The 19,683-nt window shown below is 47.5% G+C and overlaps 1 protein-coding gene across 5 annotated transcripts in view; it reads right to left on the bottom strand.

Annotated features, from left to right (window-relative positions):
- mor (SWI/SNF- related protein mor) overlaps positions 1–19,683 on the bottom strand; it is a 111,394-nt gene that overhangs the window by 43,576 nt on the left and 48,135 nt on the right. For all 5 annotated transcript variants that reach the window (XM_075893438.1, XM_075893442.1, XM_075893439.1 and 2 more), the window contains 2 exons: positions 16,101–16,257; positions 11,618–11,996 (listed from right to left, as the gene is read on the bottom strand). In XM_075893438.1, coding sequence (XP_075749553.1) covers positions 11,618–11,996; positions 16,101–16,257 — 536 coding nt within the window. The remainder of the gene's footprint in view (positions 1–11,617; positions 11,997–16,100; positions 16,258–19,683) is intronic.

The raw sequence follows: 19,683 nt of genomic DNA, 5'->3' as shown, positions 1-19,683 counted from the left end.
CGGCCCGATTTCCGTCCGTTTCCGCACACGCGATGGCTTTTCTTTTAAAAGCGGCATCGTGGTGCACTCGAGTTTTTGGAGTCGGCCCTTCCACGCCGTCGATGCAAATGCACTACTAGATTACAAACTCCTCAGCACACGTACGAAGTGCCGCACATGGGAAACACATAGGCAGAAATGGCTGACGCGCCATGCCGACGCACGTAGGGGGTGGCCATTTTGGATTTGCCGATGGCAATAGATTGAACGTATTTTTTTTTTTTTCGTACTCGATTCTAACGCGCATGCGATTTATGAACTCGCTTAACCGGAAAAAAGGTGCGCGTTAGATTCGAGTAATTACGGTATGTGACCCTCGCAAAAGCAAAAAAAGCGAAGTCAAATTCACGCGCAGCGCGTGATTCCATCCATTGTTTGACCCACGTGACCAAAATGGTGCTTCCCAATTGGCCAAGAAAACTTGCTGGCAGTGTCTGCCGTCATTTTAAAGAGGTATCGTGAAGGTGTCGTGACTCGTATCCCTACTGTGCTTGTCTCACTATGCCCGGGGGTTCGAAAAAAGTTCCGATCCCAGCATCCTTTTTGCCGTTCACAGAAGAAAGGCAGAAAGCCCAATGGTGCTGATACTGTGTCATGGGAGCAAGTGTCGACGTTTGATAACACTGTCGTAACCGAAGACTGTTGTTCATGCTTGCGCGACCTGGACGCTGGCCGCCCGTGTACTGAAGGTGCTATCAATGGAGGAGTGTGCGAGACGGCTTCCCCGGATAGCGGACAGTCTGTGAATCATGACAGCGTCGATGCTATTGGTAACAATGAAGTGCGCGTACACATGGGCCTTCCCGACAGCTTGAACTATGTCGACTCTGGCCGTGTGCGGGTAGACGCTGATGTGATCAATGCCAGTGAAGTTCGCGACGCGCGCGCCTGCGAGACGCTCGAGGGTCTTTCGTCGGTGTCGGCAACAGTGCGAAAAATTAAGCGCTTTTCGGAGTTAAGTGGTGCGGCAGCGAGGCAAGATGCTAGCAAGGCAAGACTCAGAATTCACACGAAAGCCTCCAATCCGCGATTTGGAACTTGGTATCAAAGGAGCAGCACGCTTCTCTTTTTGCTGTGCAAGCTGCTGCTACAGAAGCTGTGCTGTGCTTCAACACGGGCAATTTCAATACATTTGCTGCAATTTTAGAGCAGCTGGACATCACGATATTCAGCAGCACATCCCTGAGGGTTAGGGAGAAGGACTGTCGTCAGAGTGCAACCTCGAATAAATAGAAAGAAGCGTCCCAAAGTCTGAGAAAGCTGGTCAAGAAGAAGCACAAGGTTGGCATGCATCCAAATTATGCCCCTGGTGCATTTTCTTAAGATTTTATTGGTATTTTTTTAATAAACATCAATTTTGGCACATTTGCCAAGTTGGAGGGAAGATAGCTTCTGCTCCATTCGAGCTATCAGCATAATTATTTTTTGCTAGAAAGATAAATGCATGCAGTATGCAATATGCCTATATTGAAGGCAATGCACAGATCACAGAATTTTTTAATTGGGTCACATGCGTGACAGGTGAAGGTGGCTTGTTTTTCTCTGAACATTCATGTCCTTTAACTCCTGTTGAAATTGTCCCAGCAAATTGATTTAGAGCATATTGCACTCCTTAAGCATCCTACATTGTTTCTCAACTGTCGCCAAAGTTTTGGTGCTTCTTGCTTTGATGGTAATTAGGCTGCAAACAGAGGACCCAAGTTTTACATTGATTGTAGAGTATTTTGGAAACTACTTGACCCATCAAAAAAGTAATTACATTTTTAGAATCTGCACATCTAAATACACAAACTGTGAGAATTTCATTAACATCTACAAATAAATGAAAAAGTTGCCCATCTAAGTGTAGCCTCCGCCCTTACCGGAGGGGGGGGGGGGGGGGGGAGACATGGCAATGGGAATTGCCAATTTGGTCAAAATGTTCAGTTTTTTCAATTATTTTTTTTTTCTATAATCCTAAACCATGTTTTACATCATGGTGTGATTTTAGATCAAAATGAGCAGTAGAAGTTGAGAAACATGCATTTTGGTGGTGGGCTGTCGTCAAAACCTATGTGAAAATTGGGCATAGCAAAATATGAATTTGCAGCTTTCTCTTGGGAAAGTGCCACCATATTGGCATCATCATAAAGAGGACAGATTAAAGCTCAAGATAGCCACAAAGATGCCTTTCTCCAATGAAAAATTAAGCCAGCTTCCTTCCGAGTTCCGTTTTATCAGCTTCTAGCTCCAATTTATTCAAGCTCAATTTTCCAATGTTTCATTTTTTGAGCAGTTGTTGTCAGTCATCCCTGTGTCATTTCACAACAAATTAAGCGATAGCCATTCCGTTTCATGCACTTGGATTCTGAGACAATGCTGAATGCCGTAAAGCTGTCCATATTTGTGTGCACATCACAAAGACTTTTGTAATTGGCTTTTTGTAAAAGCTGTTGGTCAGACAACAAACATGCCTAGGACATTTCAGAAAAAAATTTTGTGTGCTTACATAAATATTAAAAATAAATCAATAATGATATGGCACAAAATGGACTCTTGCAAATATCCTAATGAAAAAAATTTGACAAACTTGTGTTTAATAAGCTAATTAATTTTGTGGTGACAATGAGAGTTTATCAAGTGTTGCAACTTATACTTATATAACTTATTATTAGTTATATTAGATAGCTCAAAACTGATTTCAGTTATGATATCAGCACAAAAAATGACATCTGCATGCCGAATTTCATCCCTTTAGCTTCATAAATAACAAAAATAATTTTCATTGCCCCGTCCCCCCTTTAGGGTGCGGACGGGTCTTTGGGACCAAAAAATAGCAAAAACTTTTTTTTCTCAATAGCATATTTGAATTCTCCAAGCATTTTTACACCTGCCTGCCAATTTTCAAACTCCAGAAAGGGATAAGTTACTTGTTATATCATTACAAAGAGGACTCGCGAGCTCGATTTGCACAGAATCTGACAAAAAAAACACTACTTTTTTCACGACGCAGAGCTACAGTTTGCCGAAAGCCATAGCCACGATCTTGGTCTCGTTTGAAGGCGCATTTCTTTATCTTCTAATTGCTGCTCAAACAGCCTCGCTCCGCTCATTGGTTGCTGCAAAAAAAAGAAAAAGCTAAGTACGCGAAGGTATTGATTGTTAGCGCACGTGACCATGAGGTGGTCACTTCATTGGCTGATTGGGCTCGCATCGTCTGCTCGGTACTTCAACGCGCGAACAACGTGTTGTGCCGCCATAGCGCCTGTGCTTTGGCTAGCGTGCTCGCAATCGAAGCTGTTGCAATGTCTGGATCATCGCAAAAGTTTCATACCTGTCATAAGTTCGGCAAAAAAAAAAAAAGAAAAAGGTTCAGGCAAACAACTTTGAGGCGCGTCTCTTGGTGAGTAGCGTGAACGAAGAACGGAATGGGTCGCCGGCCGATGCTGTCGACACAAGCCTGATGGCCTCGCCAGTCTGCGATGTTCCCAAACCTGACGCATCGCCGGCACATCCATCACCGAAATGTGCAGATGAACACTGCGTACATCGAGATTCCACGACCCCCATCTCGTCTGCCGACAGCGAAAGAATCGCCGAGGCGCCCGAGACAGTCAACAGGGAGTTAGGCCTAGTGGGTCAACTGGCCACCGACGCTTCGCAAAGCAGAGGACACATTCGCCATGACACAACCTTGCTAACGGAATCGGAGCTGCAGGTAACGCGCACAAAGGCCGATTCAACGCTGCAGAAAATGGCATCGACCACCGCGTCAAAGAGAAAATATGAGTTTTTGAGGAGCGATGCACCAACCGGTGCTGCTCCCCTGACGCCAAGCGAAGAAAAGGCAAGTTTTTTGATTGCTGATCTTGGCTGCATCGGTCAACTGCTCGATGCCATGAAATGTAAAATTTGCAACGGACGCGTGAGTATTTACAGACAGGACAGGCAATACGGCCTTGCCGTGAAAATGTGTGCACGTTGCGTGAACTGTGACATCGCGCAAGCGTGGAGCTCTCCGCGAGTGGATGTACACAGAGAGTGAACCCGTTCACTGTCAATATTCTTGCCACTCGAGCCATACAGGCTAATGGGACCTGTCAAGCAGCCATGAATGATATATTTTCGACCATGAATATATCTCACCGTGGACTTCACAAAAAAACATTGCAGGGATATGTGAAGCAGAAATTGACACCTGCTGCTAATCGCGCGGCCGAAAAGGTGATGTATCGCGCGGCCGAAAAGGTGAAAAGGCGAGCTGTACAAGGAGCTGCATAATGACTATGCCGACAGTAGTCTCGTACGAAGGCTCGTGGATGATGCGAGGGCACTCGTCCCACATACCGTATTTACTCGATTCTACTGCGCCCTCGATTGTAACGCGCACCCGGTTTCCGCGACGAAAAAAAAAAGAAAAAAAGTAAGACATCGTTAGCAACGCGCACCCATTTTTCTCGTTGGCCCGCACGATCACACCACTCAGGAAAACGACTCCTTTCGAGAGCGTCTTCCATTGAAATAGCGTAGACTGCTTATAACGTAAGTCACGGCAGTTGTAAAAATCCGCGCTATAAGCGGTACCGCGTTATAACCAAAGCATGCTTTTTTCGTCCTTTGCCTATGTCAAAAGGGCAACCCATTTTTCAAAAGCAATTTACTACACTTTTCACTTGCAGACACATTCAACAAAATCACAACACAGCACGGAAACAAAGTTCTCAAGTCCGGCATCAGCGAAAGAACGCCGTTATTTTCGTGCGAACAATTTCATCCTCCACAAAGCTTAAAGCACTAAAGCGATTTCTCGCTCAAACTGTTTTTCGCACAGTACGTTTTCACTTTAGCGAGGTATTCCAATGCGTCTTCGCACGGGAAATCTAGTTCTGGCGTCGGGTCGACATCGTCTTCACTGTCCGACTCGTCGTCCGTTGCAACCTCCGCACTACCGCGCACCGCTGCAACGATCGCGACATCTGTGCTCGCTTCCTCGCAGACAGAAAGCTCCGACTACCCGGCATCGACAAATTCTTGGAAAGTGTCGTTGGCGGTTACAAAGTTGCTGTCAATGAGGCAGGACCACACGTCGTCAGTGTTGAGGGTCTCATTGGCGAGCGACGTGTCGCTCTGCTCATCGTCTTCCAGAGCCTCTGCATTGCGCATGAAGCCTGCCCTCTTGAAACACTTGCTTATGGTATCGGCCTTTACATGCCACCGTGAAGCGACCACCATGTCAATTGCACCTCTTAAGTTCACTTTAAGAGGCTGCTGCTGCTGCATGCTCAGCAAAACTCTCTCGCAAATGCGCTTTTTGTAAAGCGCCTTTACGCTTGCGATGACACCCTGGTCGAGAGGTTGACTTTTTGCTGTAGTGTTGGCAGGCAAAAACTTTAGGTTGACTGCGGTCAACTTCGGCTTGACGTTGTAGGCCGTGCAGTTGTCGAGGATAAGCACGACCCGCCGCTTCTCTGCCACCATATCCTCATCAATCTTGCAAAGCCAGCTGGTGAACAAATCCTGCGTCATCCACGCCTTTTCATTGGCTTTGTAGGTCACTGGCAGGCACTCTCGCTTTTTAAAGTAACGTGGCCTTGCCGCTTTACCTATGACAAAGAGGCGGCCCTTGTCGCTTCCGTCCAAATTGTCGCTTCCGTCCAAAACAATACAGTTATGCGCTCCTTTGAGACCTTGCGGACGGAGCAGGCTTCGCCTACTGTACCCTCTCTTCTCCTCCGCAATGTTTGACTTTTCGCGGCGGTCTCCACGTGCACCCTCCCGCTCACGCTCACAACGTTCCGGTGCGCCGGGAAACCGTGCTCCGTTCGCCGATTTTATTGTTGCGCGCCTAAAAACTTTGCGCTATAACCGGTATTCTCCTTCGCGCGCCTATGCAATAAACGGTCGGCCTATACATTGAGTTCTATGGGCGACATATCGGTGGTCAAAAAAAAAAAAAAAAAAAAACCACGTTATAACCGGTCCCCCGCAAAAAGCGGTTACGTTATAAGTGGTCTGCACTGTATGAGGTACGGGGGAAGCTTGTGCCTATCTGACGTGCAACGGAGCATTGCCGTCACTCTAGTTTTACCGTGGCCCGATGTCAGCATGCGAACTTGCTTCGCCCCCTCCTTCTCGACGGTTGTGGTGCCAGGCATGTCGAAGTAAAGAGGCATCTGATCGGCATTCCCGATTTGCCCAAGCAGGTAGCCGTTGTTGTGCCGCAAGTTTAGGACGAACCTCTGAAAACTGTGAAGCTTTTCATCGTACTCCTTTGGAAACTTTTCGCATATGCCCGTTCGCCTTCGGAGGGAAAAGCCTTTCCTCTTCATAAAGTTAGTTAGCCTGAACCTGCTTGCTTTAAACTGGCTCCGCATTAGCCCTTTTTCTAAGGCTAACTGCATAGCCTGCACTTGGAGCAGTTCTGTCATCACGGGCCGCTGTGCTGCTCACTGCTCAATCACATACTCGCCGAGCAGCTCTTCAGTTTGCGGAAACCGACCCTGCTGTGGTCCAATGAAGCCTTTGCGTGAATCTTTGCTGTCGACAATCTTCTGCTTTTGTTTCTGCCAGTCCCGCACGCACGTTTCGGGAATTCCGAACGACCGCGATGCGGCCCGATTTCTGTCCGTTTCGGCACACGCTAGGACTTTTCTTTTAAAAGCGGCATCGTGGTGCACTCGTCGAGTTTTTCGAGTTGGCCCTTCCATGCCGTCGATGCTAATGCACTACAAGATGACGAACTCCCCAGCACACGTACGAAGTGCCGCACATGGGAAACACATAGGCAGAAATGGCCGACGCGCCATGCCGACGCACGTAGGGGGTGGCCATTTTGGAAATGCCGATGGCAATAGAATGACCGTATTCATTTTTTTTTTCGTACTCGATTTTAACGGGAATGCGATTTATGAACTCGCTTAACCGGAAAAAATGTGCGCGTTAGATTTGAGTAATTACGGTATGCGTGGGGGCAGTGATTGAACACTTCACTGGCCTAGTGCTAGACTATGTGGTTTTGAGTACAGCAGAACTTCGATTATACGACCCCCGGTTTCGCAACGACTCGCATTTTACGACGAATCGGTTAGGTCCTGGTGAAATCCCCATAAAAATAATGTAATAAAAACCTTGATTAAACGACGCAGTTTTACGCCGACCCCGCATCTTACGACATTCACGTTTAGTCTAAAATAAAAAAGCACGCCTTTACTCGAATCAAGCGAGGACCAAATATTCACGAGTGCAAAATATAAATTTGCGTTCCCCTACGTTGACGATTAGAAAAGCAGAGAGCGAGACAGATGTCTTCTTAGAATGGAAAATTTATTCTCCTGGAAGTTCATGCGCTTCTACACACGCCGCAATCGCGTGTGCACGTATCTCGAGTCGTTACCTAGTCAAGCTCTATCCACACAAAGTAGCTCCAGCCGGCCGAAAAGCTGATATTGTTACTAATTCGGTCCATGGAAACATTTTCTGGTCGACACTACACCTGATCTCTTGTCTTTGTCACACTCGCTGTCACAGGCTTGCAAATGCATAAGAGCGCAACGCAGCTGCTTTCACTGTGAAAGATTACTTTCACTTGACATTGACATTCATACTAACAGCACGACATCACTAGTTGCACTTCAAAAGGCTACAAATTACAGCGTGCATAGCTCAGTTGCACACGAAGGCATTCTACGCACACTCGTGGTCGGTCGCCATTATGTGATAGCGATGAAACTGTGTGACTCTCCTGATGGGAGGCTATCAGCAAAACGGTTTCGGTTTTATGCGCAGGCAATTTTCAGGCTCAATTTATCGGTAGAAAGATACGAAAGATTCTCGTTGGATTTAATTCTTTTTAAACTTGAGAATGGAGATTCGCTCGCACCTCTTCCAACTAAGTTACACTGCCATTAGCTGTCGCTGGCAAAAATAATTGAATTTACATTTCTAGTAGAAGCACAAGGTCATGCGTGGGCTTATTCAGGCAGTCTATACCCATTTCTTGGGGCACGGCTGAGTGTCATTGCTATATGCTTAGTTTTTCGATTATACGACGCCCTGATTGTACGACAGTCTTGCGTGGTCCCCTGAAAGTCTTATAATAGGTGTTCCACTGTAACTACTGTGCCAGGTGTGAGCGTGGACCAAAGGAAGACGACCCGGCATATCAGGCTTGGCAGGACAGCCACGTGTGCCAAAAAAAATAGTACAAAAAAAAGCTGGCGAAATGGAAGTTCAGGCAGCTGTGATCCTCTTTGAGAGGTCCCTAAAAAAAAGAAAAGAGGCCTGAAGTACACGACAATCTTGTCGGATGGTGACAACCACACCTGTCTCGCATTGCAAGAAGCTGATGTCTATGGCTTCATAAAAGTACAAAAAGAGGAATGCGTCAATCACGTCCAAAAGCATATGGACACTGCCCTACGCAATTTGCCCCAATTTTGTCACTGGCAAAAGCAGGGCAGTTCTGATTGCCATCGGTATCGAGCAATGGCGGCGCCCATGCTTGCTGAATAGCGGTGGTTTTTGGTGGTGATAATGCGTGTTTTAGACATCGTCGACGTATTTTTGGGTTATAAGAATGCATCAAAAGGTTAAAGGCTGGGTTTACTTTATAGCTGCAGACAATCCGAAGTTGAAGCTCAGCTGCTTAGTTCTTGGTTTCCTTCGCGCAGCTACTTAGTGCATCTGCAGAACGATGCCTTTTCCGATTCCTGTGCTTATCATTTCGTTCGCGCTTGGCCAGTGCGGTGACTACAGTCGCCGATCGATTTTCCGGACTCCAAAAATTCGGACTTGTTGGATATTCCGGACTTCATAAATGCACCGTCAGGGATCCCATAGAGCTAATGCTTTGTTTCGACCGATTTTTCGGGCGAATTTGCCCCTGAAAGTTCGATGTTTCAGACTAAATCGCTCGTTTTGTGCCACGCCCCAAGCCATTGTGAACGCCGCCATGTTGAATTTTCTGTCGGCTTGGCTAAGCTTGGTCTTCAGATGCTTTTCCTGCCTCCGAGATTGGAATGCGCACGCCATATTTTAAGTTTCGGAGGCCGTGTTTGCTTTTTAAAAGACGCGGTGATGGATGCCGTTTTTTCGTCTTCGGTCAGCACTATCGTCATCACATCGCACGGGGAGGAGGCGAAAGAAGGATTCTCTACCTGCCACAATGACATTTAAAGACTTCACTCGTGCGGACGACGACATTGTTTCGTGCGCGGAGGCCACTGACGACGAAATTCTTCGCCAGGTTGTCCCGGAGCCGGAGAGCGGCTCGGATGACGACAACGACGACCGCCCGCAGCCGTCGGCGGCGGAGATCGCCAACGCGGTGACAATTTTGTCGAGCGTTTATGGCGACGATGTCACCTTGGCGCAAATACGGGCAAACCAAATTGCCTCCAAGCGTAGTTTGAGGCAAGGCAGCATCAAGGACTTTTTTAAACCTGCCTGATGCAATAAACTTCAGACTTTTGGCGAAAACGAATTTTTCGGACTCTTCGATTTTTCGTACTTTTTTTCGGTCTCCGCCAGGTCCGAAAAATTGGTCGGCAACTGTAATCAGAGCGGCTGTTCGTCCGCATTATCAACAAAATCAGCTAGCGGCAAGTGATGGATGATAAGAATGGCATAAAATAAGGCAAAAGTCACCCTCCACGATACCCTGCTGCTATCTCGGCGTTTTGACGGCAGACAGCTGCTGGTGTTAACGTGTTAATGCAACTGTTTGGTTCGTTAACGAAAGCAGTTCTAGTCATTGTTTTAGCGTGCTTTTCACATTGGTCTCGCTATGCATGGGTGAGAATCGCGTTGTTACACTGCTAGGATAGAATAAAAGGCAGCGGGCACTTTTTGAATTTTGAGAATAAATGTTCCTTTGCTTTGCTAGTTCAGGTCGGCTATATTTTTATTTATTTCACTATAACAAAATTTTCGCTTCAACGAAATTTTTGCCGCTCCCCTTTAGTTTCATTGTAGCGGGGTTCAACTGTAGAAACCTGTATGTGCGTAGAATGCAAGTATGGAAAGAAAATTTAGAAAACAATCCTTTTCAATTAAATACTTATCAAATGTGTAACAGCATGCCTACTGCTTTTTCAGAGTGTGAAATTCAATCTGCCATAAAATAACTAAAAAAGCCAAATGAATAAATGACTTCAATCATTCTATGTTGCCATATTTTAAATGTTGCTTTTAATTAGGCACTCTTTTTTCCAACGAGGCCTTAAGGGGGGACACGGGTCTTAAAAGGCCAAAAATCGCAGAAAAATTGACTTTTTGAAGCTGACATTTTCGGAATCTCTACCTATTTTTGCACCTATCTGATAAGTTTCTAGCTTCTCGCGTCATTATTTCTGGCGCAAAATCAATTTATAAAATCCCTGTAAGATGAATGTGAGCGCAAATTGACGCTAAAATCGCGCTTTTGCCGCGCCGAACTTGAACTGCGCGACGGGTCATCAGAGTGGAGTACGCCGCGCGTCGACGAACAACAGAAAGTCAATCCGTTCGCGGTGAACATGCTCGCCGTCCCCACAATGGAGGCTACTGGCAACAGGTAGACTGCTTTCAACGACGTGTTCGCAACCATGTCGCTATCTCCGCTCGTGTAGCCTCGAAATTTATGAGCGAGGGAGCAACTTTGGTTCGCGACATTTACAGGTAACTCATTCTGGACATGTCGGAAAACATCGCCGTTTTATTCGACGGATCGCGGATGACGCACGCACATTTGTCACACATCGCCGTCGGTACAGTCACTGAACTGATAAGCGCCCTCGCGGCAGACGAGCACACAGCGACAACTTGCTACAGGACTAAAAGAAACGACACACTCGTGCAAACAATCAGTCCTATTACATTCCCGGTGCATATTCACAGACTAAAAGTATGTGTGCCATGATATTTTTCCCTCGGAACGGCGAAATAAAGTTTTAACAGCATTATTCTCGAAGCACAGATTTTGACCACTTTCTTTTGCTTGTTCTGTAAAAGTGGACCGAGGACAGCTAGAGCTGTAATTGTTTTTGCACAATGTAGCTAAATGCACACAAAAAACAGTGCTGGGAGCCTATTTTTATTGGGCAGCTTCATTTTTTATTTTAATATAAAAATTTCTGTATTTGGTTACATGCAATGAATTTTACTGTGCTGTAATTAGGGAAGTACTCGTTCAATTTTCAATCAGCTTACAGTGTTGCACAAATTTTTAGAATCAGAAGAACAAACTAAGTAAGCATGCCAACTTTTGTCACATTTGGTTCAAAAATAAATGAGAGAGCCCAAAGAACCATTCCCCCCCCCCCCTTAAACAATGGGGGTTGAATTTGCATTATCTTGGGAATGATATGAGTTACAAAAAAAAGTAATTGCATATTTGAAATCAGCAGAAAAAAACTGCACAAGCCTGTGCAATTTTATCAAGATCCATGAAGAAATTAAAAAAAAGAAGTGTCTAAAATGAGTGTGCCCCCTTAAACTGCTTGGTTGTTAAAAATGCACTCATTGAATTGCACATTTAGGTATGTTTAGTGTCAACCAATCTTGCAGCGGCAGAGAAAGACCAATCATAGGACAGAAACGAGGACAAAGCAAGGATACGCACCCAGGGCGCCTCCGCCGGCGGCCGGGTCGTCCAGGTAGGGGTCCTCGATGGGCAGCCGGAGGAAGTGCAGGATGCACTCGTCCTGGGTGCGGCTGCCGACGTGCTCGCACACCTTGTTCCAGTCCTCGCGGTACATCTCCAGGGCCTCCAGCAGTAGCAGGGTCTCCTGCTCGGTCCACTCACGCGACACCGTGGCGGCCGCCTTGTGGCGCAGGTACGCCTGCTTCTTAGCATACTGGTCCATCTTGAGGCCCAGGGCGTCGCCCCCAATGGTCGTGGCATTTGCAGCGCCCCCACGAGCAGGGATGCCCCCTCCTTCGTCCTTGCCGCCCTCCTCCTTGGCCTTATCCAGGTTCAGCATCTGCTGCGCTGCTGAAGGCTGTGGGGACGCAAATGGAATGTGCCGGTTAAGGGGGGACGCGGGTCTTAGAATGGTCAAAAATGACCAAAAAATCGTTTTTGAGGAAACCGCATTTTTCGAATGTTTGCACCAATAAGCACCTGCCATGAAAGTTTCAACACTGAATTCGATCAGGAAATATAATAAAATCGCATTTCAAAACGGCACGGTAGTCGCGAAACGCTCCGCAACACGGAATATTTGGTCAAGCTTCCCGTGCGCACCAACGACGAAGCAGGGAGCCGATCGCCGCCATCTTGGTCTTGTTTTGAAGCTGATTTCTTTGTGCTCATTTTGCGGCCCCTCAACATGGCGTCGCCTCAAGAGAACGACAACTCTCGACCCTTTTCTGAAAGCCACTTCCGTACCGCCGATTGGCTAAAGCGCGCGCTCGCAAGTCGAGCCCCCTGTCTCGCGCTTCCCATTGGCTGGCGCGGCCAAGGCCACCCGCCGGTTTTTTTTTTTTTTTCTTGCTCCGCCGGTCCGCCGCAGCGGTTGCAGTTGCACGCGCGCGTGGTGTTCTGCCTTTCGTTTCAACGCTATGGCCGGTGTGAGCGGAGACCCTCGGCTAAAAAAGAAGACTCGTCAAGCATACGGCAAGAAAAAACGGCGTGCGTGGAATGCGCAACGGAAGGAAGGCGACGATATCGTGCTGCCAAGAGCTCCTGATGCGGCCGAGGGAGTTCTTTCCGACGACGGCACGCTGCCGCAACTACCTGTTGTAGCCGAAGCGGTGCCAGCGGTGGTGCTCTCGCCTGGCCCTAGCTGCAGCATTTTCTCGGGCAATCACATTATCGGGTCACCTGGTACTTCAAGCAATATTCAAGACCGTGTCGACACGATGTTCTTCAGTGCGGAGGAGACAGCCGAGTGCGCTAGAAATGCGGCGGATTTGAAGGAGACCTTGGCATCACAGTGCGCGACGGAACGAAAGTTCAAGCTACTCGACGTTGAACTGGAAGACAACGGCAAAGAAAACGGCACGGAATTCTGAATCGTCGACATAGCCGTGATAAACTCGTTCTTTGGGCTCGACGTGTGCCCCGAGTGTGGCGCGAAAAGCATGACTTTTTCGAGGGGAAAAAAAGACTACGGCCTGTGCTCAAAGCTTGTGCTCTCGTGCAGTAACTGCGACTTCCACGAGGACCGTTTTTCGTCCCCAAGAGTAGCCGGCGACAGTGAGGCCAAGATTAGGCCTTTTGAAGTCAATTTGCGTGCAATGAAGGCCATCAGCAGCATCGGTAAGGGGGCAACAGCTCTCTCGGACTTTTTTGCTGCCATGAATGTATCTCATCGAGGCCTGCACCACAAAACCTTCCAAAGCCACATGAAAACAATGCAGAAAGCCTGCAGTGCCACTGCCACCGAGTGTGAAGGTGGTACTGTTGCTTGCATCAAGGACTTGTATGTGGAGTTGGGCAACGCACCCGGGAACATCGACGTGATTTATGATGGAACCTGGTTGACCCGTGGGCACATTTCACACATATGTGTCGGGTGCATCATCGAGATGTATACAGGTTTAGTGATAGACCATGTTGTCTTGTCAAACTTTTGTTTGGGGTGCACCTTGGGACCTAAAGAAAATGACGAAGGATACGCTGCCTGGCTTGTTGATCATGCACCTGTGTGCCAAAAAAATATTGATTGCAAGGCTGGTCAAATGGAAGTGGAAGCAGCCCTTCTATTATTCCAGCGGTCACTCGAAAAGCATAAGCGTCGATATACGACAATGCTTTCAGATGGGGACAGCAAAACCTACCACGCCCTCACAACAAATGAAGTCTACGGCTACATCAAGGTGGCAAAAAAAGACTGCATAAACCATGTGCATAAACGAATGTTTGCAGCCTTGCGTACCCTCAGCGACAAAAAAAAAAAAAAAAAAAAAAACACTCAAGGTCAGTTACTTGGTGGTAAGGGCAGGCTGACTCAGGATAAAATCAAGAATATCGCCTCCTACTATGGTTATGCCTTGCGCAGTCACAAGCATGATGTGCCAGGGATGCAGAAGGCTGTGCTGGCCACACTGAAGCACATGTCATCCACTGACCAGACACCCAGGCATGAGCTTTGTCCTGAAGGCCCCGAGTCATGGTGCAAATTCAACAGGGCTGAGGACAACAATGAGGAGTTGCCGCCGCACGACCATAGCTTGCCCGACTTTGTGTGCGAGGCACTGGAGCCTGTGTTCACGCGCCTTAGTGAGACAGCCCTTCTGGAAAGGTGCAGCGACGGCCTCATGCAGAACCCCAGTGAAAGCTTGCACTCTGTGATTTGGCAGCAGGTTTCGAAAACGCAGCACGCCTCATTGCGCAGCGTCGAAAGGGCAGTGGCTGAAGCTGTCAGCCGCTTCAACCAAGGTGTCACGAGGAGCAATGCGGGAATTGCGAAAAAACTAGGGTACAGCCCTGGAGATCGCTCGGTGCTCCGCAGCCTCGAAAAAGACAACATCAGGCTGGAGAAGTCTAAGAAAAAGCACACTGACAGCTGTTCAACAAAAACCCGCCTTGCAAAGCGACACAAACCAGCAAGAGACTCGGCCTACAGTCCTGGTATGCTGTAGGGCAGTTTCAGTGGACAGCAGTGGCAATTTTCCGACAAAAATTGCATTTTGGACTGGAACATTGTGCGTAGATATGCTGTCTATGGCAGAGCCACTTGATTATACTATTCAAGTGTTTGCTACCATGCTGTTCAAGTGCTATTTTGCTTGCTGTGTACTGAAACAGACACACAGCGTTGTAAATACAGTTTCTCATGCCGTTTCGGTGGCCACTGAACTATTATTTTGATAGTCTGCAGTTACACATTTAGTACGGCCATGTTCACAAAACACAGAGCTACAAAACAGTACCATTTGTATTGTGGTAAGTTAACTTCAAGAAAAGCTACTTTGGGTTTAAACTTCAAATGCGTTTTTCTCAGTTCGATGTTTTTGCACACCGTACTCAGCCTTACGGGTGTTTTTTCTGTGTTATATTTGAGCAAAAATGGCAAATGTGGTATCACCTTATTCGTATTGAAATGATCTGGGGGGTGATGCTATTTTCATCACTCGTGCACTCCCATGAAATTTACAGTTAGGTGTAGCAGTGGCTGCTAATTAGAAAAAACTGTTCATAGTAATTTCACGATCCTTTTTTTTTTCATGTAAAATGCTTCTGAATGAATAAAAATAGCATCCCCCCCTACAGTAGATCTTTAGCAACAGTGTCATGCATTCAGATTTCGGTTTAGCAAGACTAAATTTTCATAAAGCCCCGTAACGAGTATGAAACAAATTTGATTTCAGACATCAATATTTTATGACCTATTGCTGCTATCAAAAACTAATTACAGATTTGAAATAAGCGTAAAAAACTGCTCAAGACTGCCCATTTTCATCTAGCTGGCACTAAAAATAAGAAAAGTTGTCTAAAAACCAACCTCCCCCCTTAAGTAAGTGCTGGCTCGCCTCGGAGAGCTCTCGAAACACTACATCCATCAGAACAATGAAAACCCCTTTACTGCTTCCCAAAGAAATACACACTACGCAACTGTGTTGCACTGTGCAGGAAAAACAACAAAATAATTATTGAGTTAGAAGGGGAATTCCCTGAATCACTTCAATATCATGTTTAACAAGTCATAGATGAAAAAAAAAAAGCCAATAGATTTGACCAGTAAAATACAGTAACCTTATTATATAAGCCCTTAATTAGATATATTGATTTATCTCTTTATTATTTATGCAAAAACAGCTAACGTAACTAATGGAAATGTTGCCATAAACACTTTATTTTCTTGCATATAGCCCGCCCCTGTAGAGGACACACCCCCAACTACAAACTGCAGAACAGAAATTAAAAAACAAAATTACCCTCGTATTGCTGTGAAGCCACCTTCCTTGCATTACTGTGACGTAGTACCATGAAGCTTTGCATTCCAATATTTGGATCAACTTACACACAACCTTATCTCCAAATAATCACTTCATCTTGCGCACGAAGAAATACAGTAGTCACTTTGGTTTTTACCCCCTCCAATCAATGCTGTGTTGGTGGAAGTATAGAACTGTAATTAAAACCAGGGCCTCCTCACCTGTTGAGTCCTGGGAGGGTTGAGCGGCTGCAGTCCCGAGGGGGTGTCGGCCAGCACGTGGAAGTGCGATGTTGATGGAGGACCCATGGGGCTCGGACGACTGTCTGCATCAACTTGGTAGTTCACCAGACCCCACTGCTCCAGGAATGCGTGAACCCTACAAGGCGAGGAGAAAGAAAAAAATTGGTTCCAAATCGGCATGTTACACCGCGAATGTAGTCGAAAGACGATAGTCTTGCGTCTGGAGAGAGTGAACAAAAAATTTATTTGATGTTCTGCGCAGGCAAATCGGTGAATGGTATTCTGCAGGCGCTGCGTTAGGGTGCCTCGAGCGTGTAGTGGAGGCGAACGAGCGCATCGAGGCACGTTAGACACAAGCGCCATCTGTCAGTTATCTTCAAAAACGAAGGTGTGCAGCCCACAGAGAAAGATGCGCACCAGTCTCAGAGGTGATAAGGTGTAGAACGCAAAGCGAGGGGCAGGTGCCACCACTGTGAAGTCGTAGCAAAGCGTTGGAAACACCTTTTTGAGCATCGCGTTGCACTGTCAGCGCAGCGCGATGAACGCTACATTCCTTAGAGTTACTTGTGTGTGCCTCTTCTAGTATAAAGGCAGACATACAAAACTTCGAAGTGTTATGGTGCCTCAGATATGCACAATAATTGCTTTTTAATTGACAATCGCCCAACTATGAATGCAAAACCTTGAGCAATATTGGTGGGCGCTGCAAATGGGGTCGGCCGTTTGAGGTATCGTTACAAATGGACAAATGTACAGACAGACTAAAATTTTTCAGTCGAAGGTCCCCAAGAAAGACTATCGTTTTTAAAAAAGCAACGCCGTCATTCATGATCAGAAGAACCTCCTTATACCAAAGTGTGAACAACCCCTCTGCTGACAAGTAAGGACTTTTCCTGTGTTAAACTACACTCGTTTGCTGACGAGTGAATTTAACCACGTTCACAACGAACTCGCGCCATTCCACTGAGGCTCGCTACCGCCACGTCGAACCAATCATCCCTGGCTAGTTGCGTGCAGCATGGCACTTACTCGGCCTCACCGTCGCATGCAAGTTCCCTTGCAGTCCAATGTATGCACTTGTTTGTGCTTTCTTTGCGCATGCTTCGCTCAAAATCGTGCTCGGGTTTGACAAGTAGCCTGTTCTTTTAACAAAATGAAGAGTTTTACGAGCAATGTGCGCTAGCGGCCTCGCACGATGCGGAGCTAACGAACCTGTGCAGCGTGCCGCGGTCAATTTTTTTTCCCCTCCCACCACTCTTCATTCTCTCCATGTTCCCTCCTCCGTTGTAACAACATCATCGTTCGCTACCAGTGCACCTCGTTTCAGAGGTGCACAACCACATTTGTCCCCGATTTTTCCGACAACCGCATTATAACTGGTCTTTCATCTTGAGGGACTGCACAATAAGCGGTATGCGTATACAGTCGAGCCCACATATAACGGCCCCACTTAAAACGAACTTTTGCTTAAAACGAACAATATCTATCACCAATTTTCTATCACCTATCTTAAAACGGAAAATATCTATCACTGAATTTCTATCACCGATCGGGAATCGGCAAAGTGCCCATACATTCTTATTGTTAAACGCCGACCCTGCCTCCACGACCCTCCAGTGGCCGCTCTCTCCAACCCATGGAGTAAGAAAGCTGTTTCCTTCTTCCATGCCCCGTCTGCTTTTTGTAACGCACCCCTCCGTTTTTTTGTCCCCCCGATACTCTGAGACCCCCAGACGCCAGACCGCCATACGAAGCCCATGTTTTCACATTGCCACCGATCTTTCGAAGACCGGTTGGCCATCTACCCTGTTTTTGATCGCTGGCACTGTCGTTGACGTCGCGGGCCCGGACTGACCAGACCATTTACCAACATCGTCGGCCACCGACTGTATCCGATATTCGGCGTCTAGTGCACGCGCGTACCCTACCCCACGAACTCTGATAATTTGTGATTCGCTTCGTGCTTAGAACTTGTTATCGCTCACTTCGCCTTTAGCTCAGCATACCTTCCGCGCGCGTCCGGAAGCGCGAAATCGGCTATTAATTTGCGCGGAACGAATCGCGAAATATCGAAGTTCGTGAGGCCACGCCAACCCGCTGGCGCAACAAAACGATTTTTCACCACGGCCGCCGATTCTTCGAACACCGCCGCGCGCACCTTCTGCGCGAGCAGGCACTTCTTTCCAAGTTTTTCTATGTGCGAGTCTAGCGGACCTTTCAATCAAGCTACCCAACGAGCCTCCTTCCCGTGTGTTTTGGTTTTCAAGGTCGCCCTCCCGCGGCCGATCCTCCGCCCTCTTTATCGCAACTCCTTGCCCTTCTCTCTTGATCACAACCCCTTCGCCCGTCTCCACCGCTCCGCGATGCCCGCCATGCTGGCTTTTCGTTTTTTGACCGGAAACGGGCCCAGAGCTATTCAACGCGTTCTGGCATGTGTGTCGCGTCTTGCTTGCTCTTAGTGTGCGTGTGTAGTCAGGGTGGCTGACGGGAGGACTAGCACGCTTTCTTCCTGCGGCTCAACAAAACGTCGAAAATGTGACCGCTTGGCTTGAGCGTAATCCGCGCGCTAGGTGCCGCGTTGCGGAGCGCTTGCTCATAGCTATTGACCACCTGGCAGCCAACTTGCCACTTCAGGCGTCCCGGTATTCAGCTGAGCGTGGAGATGGTGAATATTTCGTGGGCGGCGGTGAGGGCTACATGCGCACGAAACTGTTTTCGCGAGGCCGACTTCGTCGGCGTCGGGCGCGATGCCGAGCCTGAAGTTTCCGAACTGCAGCAGCGATTTGTGGCAGCGCGTTGTGGACTCCGACCTGGGAGAGCGGGTGGGACATCTGTTGCGGTGGTTTAATTACGGCCGACGATGAGGCCGACACTGCGAAACTGGGCACGGATTGGGGCATTGTGAATGAAGTACGTGGCGAGGGAGATTTGGAGGAGTCGGATTGCAAGAACGAAGAAACTTTGGAGCCAGTGCCTCATGCAGCTTATGCCACGGGCCTCGGCGATTGAGCACCCTGCCGTTTTAAATGAACTCGAGACCGCCCTTATTGCTTCTGCTGTTCGAAACATGTGCATCATGGACTTTTTGGGGCAAAAAAGTTTGCATTTTCACTCGCAACATTTTTTTAAAAGCTGTGTTTTATTTACTACGAACTTCGGGATACAGCGAACGCATGCCACGTCACGCCCAAGTTCGTTATAAGCGGGTTCGACTGTACGTGGGGTTCTATTAGAGGGTAAATGGGAGTCGAAAAACACCCCACTGTAAACGATCCAGCACTCTAAGCAGTTATGTTCTAAGTGGTCTACACTATATTTCGGAATCCACGACCTCTCAAAGCTGTGGTACTGGTGCATGAAGAGATGGCGCCAGATGGCGTGTGCTATCCATCAGTGGCTGGTACAAGCAGACGATATTATTCCGGCAATTTTCGGGGGGGGGGGGGGGGGATTATTATTTACAAGAAAAAAAAGGACATCGTATTTTTCATGCGCGATGTGGGGGGTGCGAGAATTATGCGAGTGCGAGGATTACGCGAGCAAATACGATAACTGAAAATCT

Source organism: Rhipicephalus microplus, chromosome 4 (assembly GCF_043290135.1).
Source record: "Rhipicephalus microplus isolate Deutch F79 chromosome 4, USDA_Rmic, whole genome shotgun sequence".
NCBI classification, from domain to species: Eukaryota; Metazoa; Arthropoda; class Arachnida; order Ixodida; family Ixodidae; genus Rhipicephalus; species Rhipicephalus microplus.
This window is presented reverse-complemented; position numbering and strand designations above follow the sequence as displayed.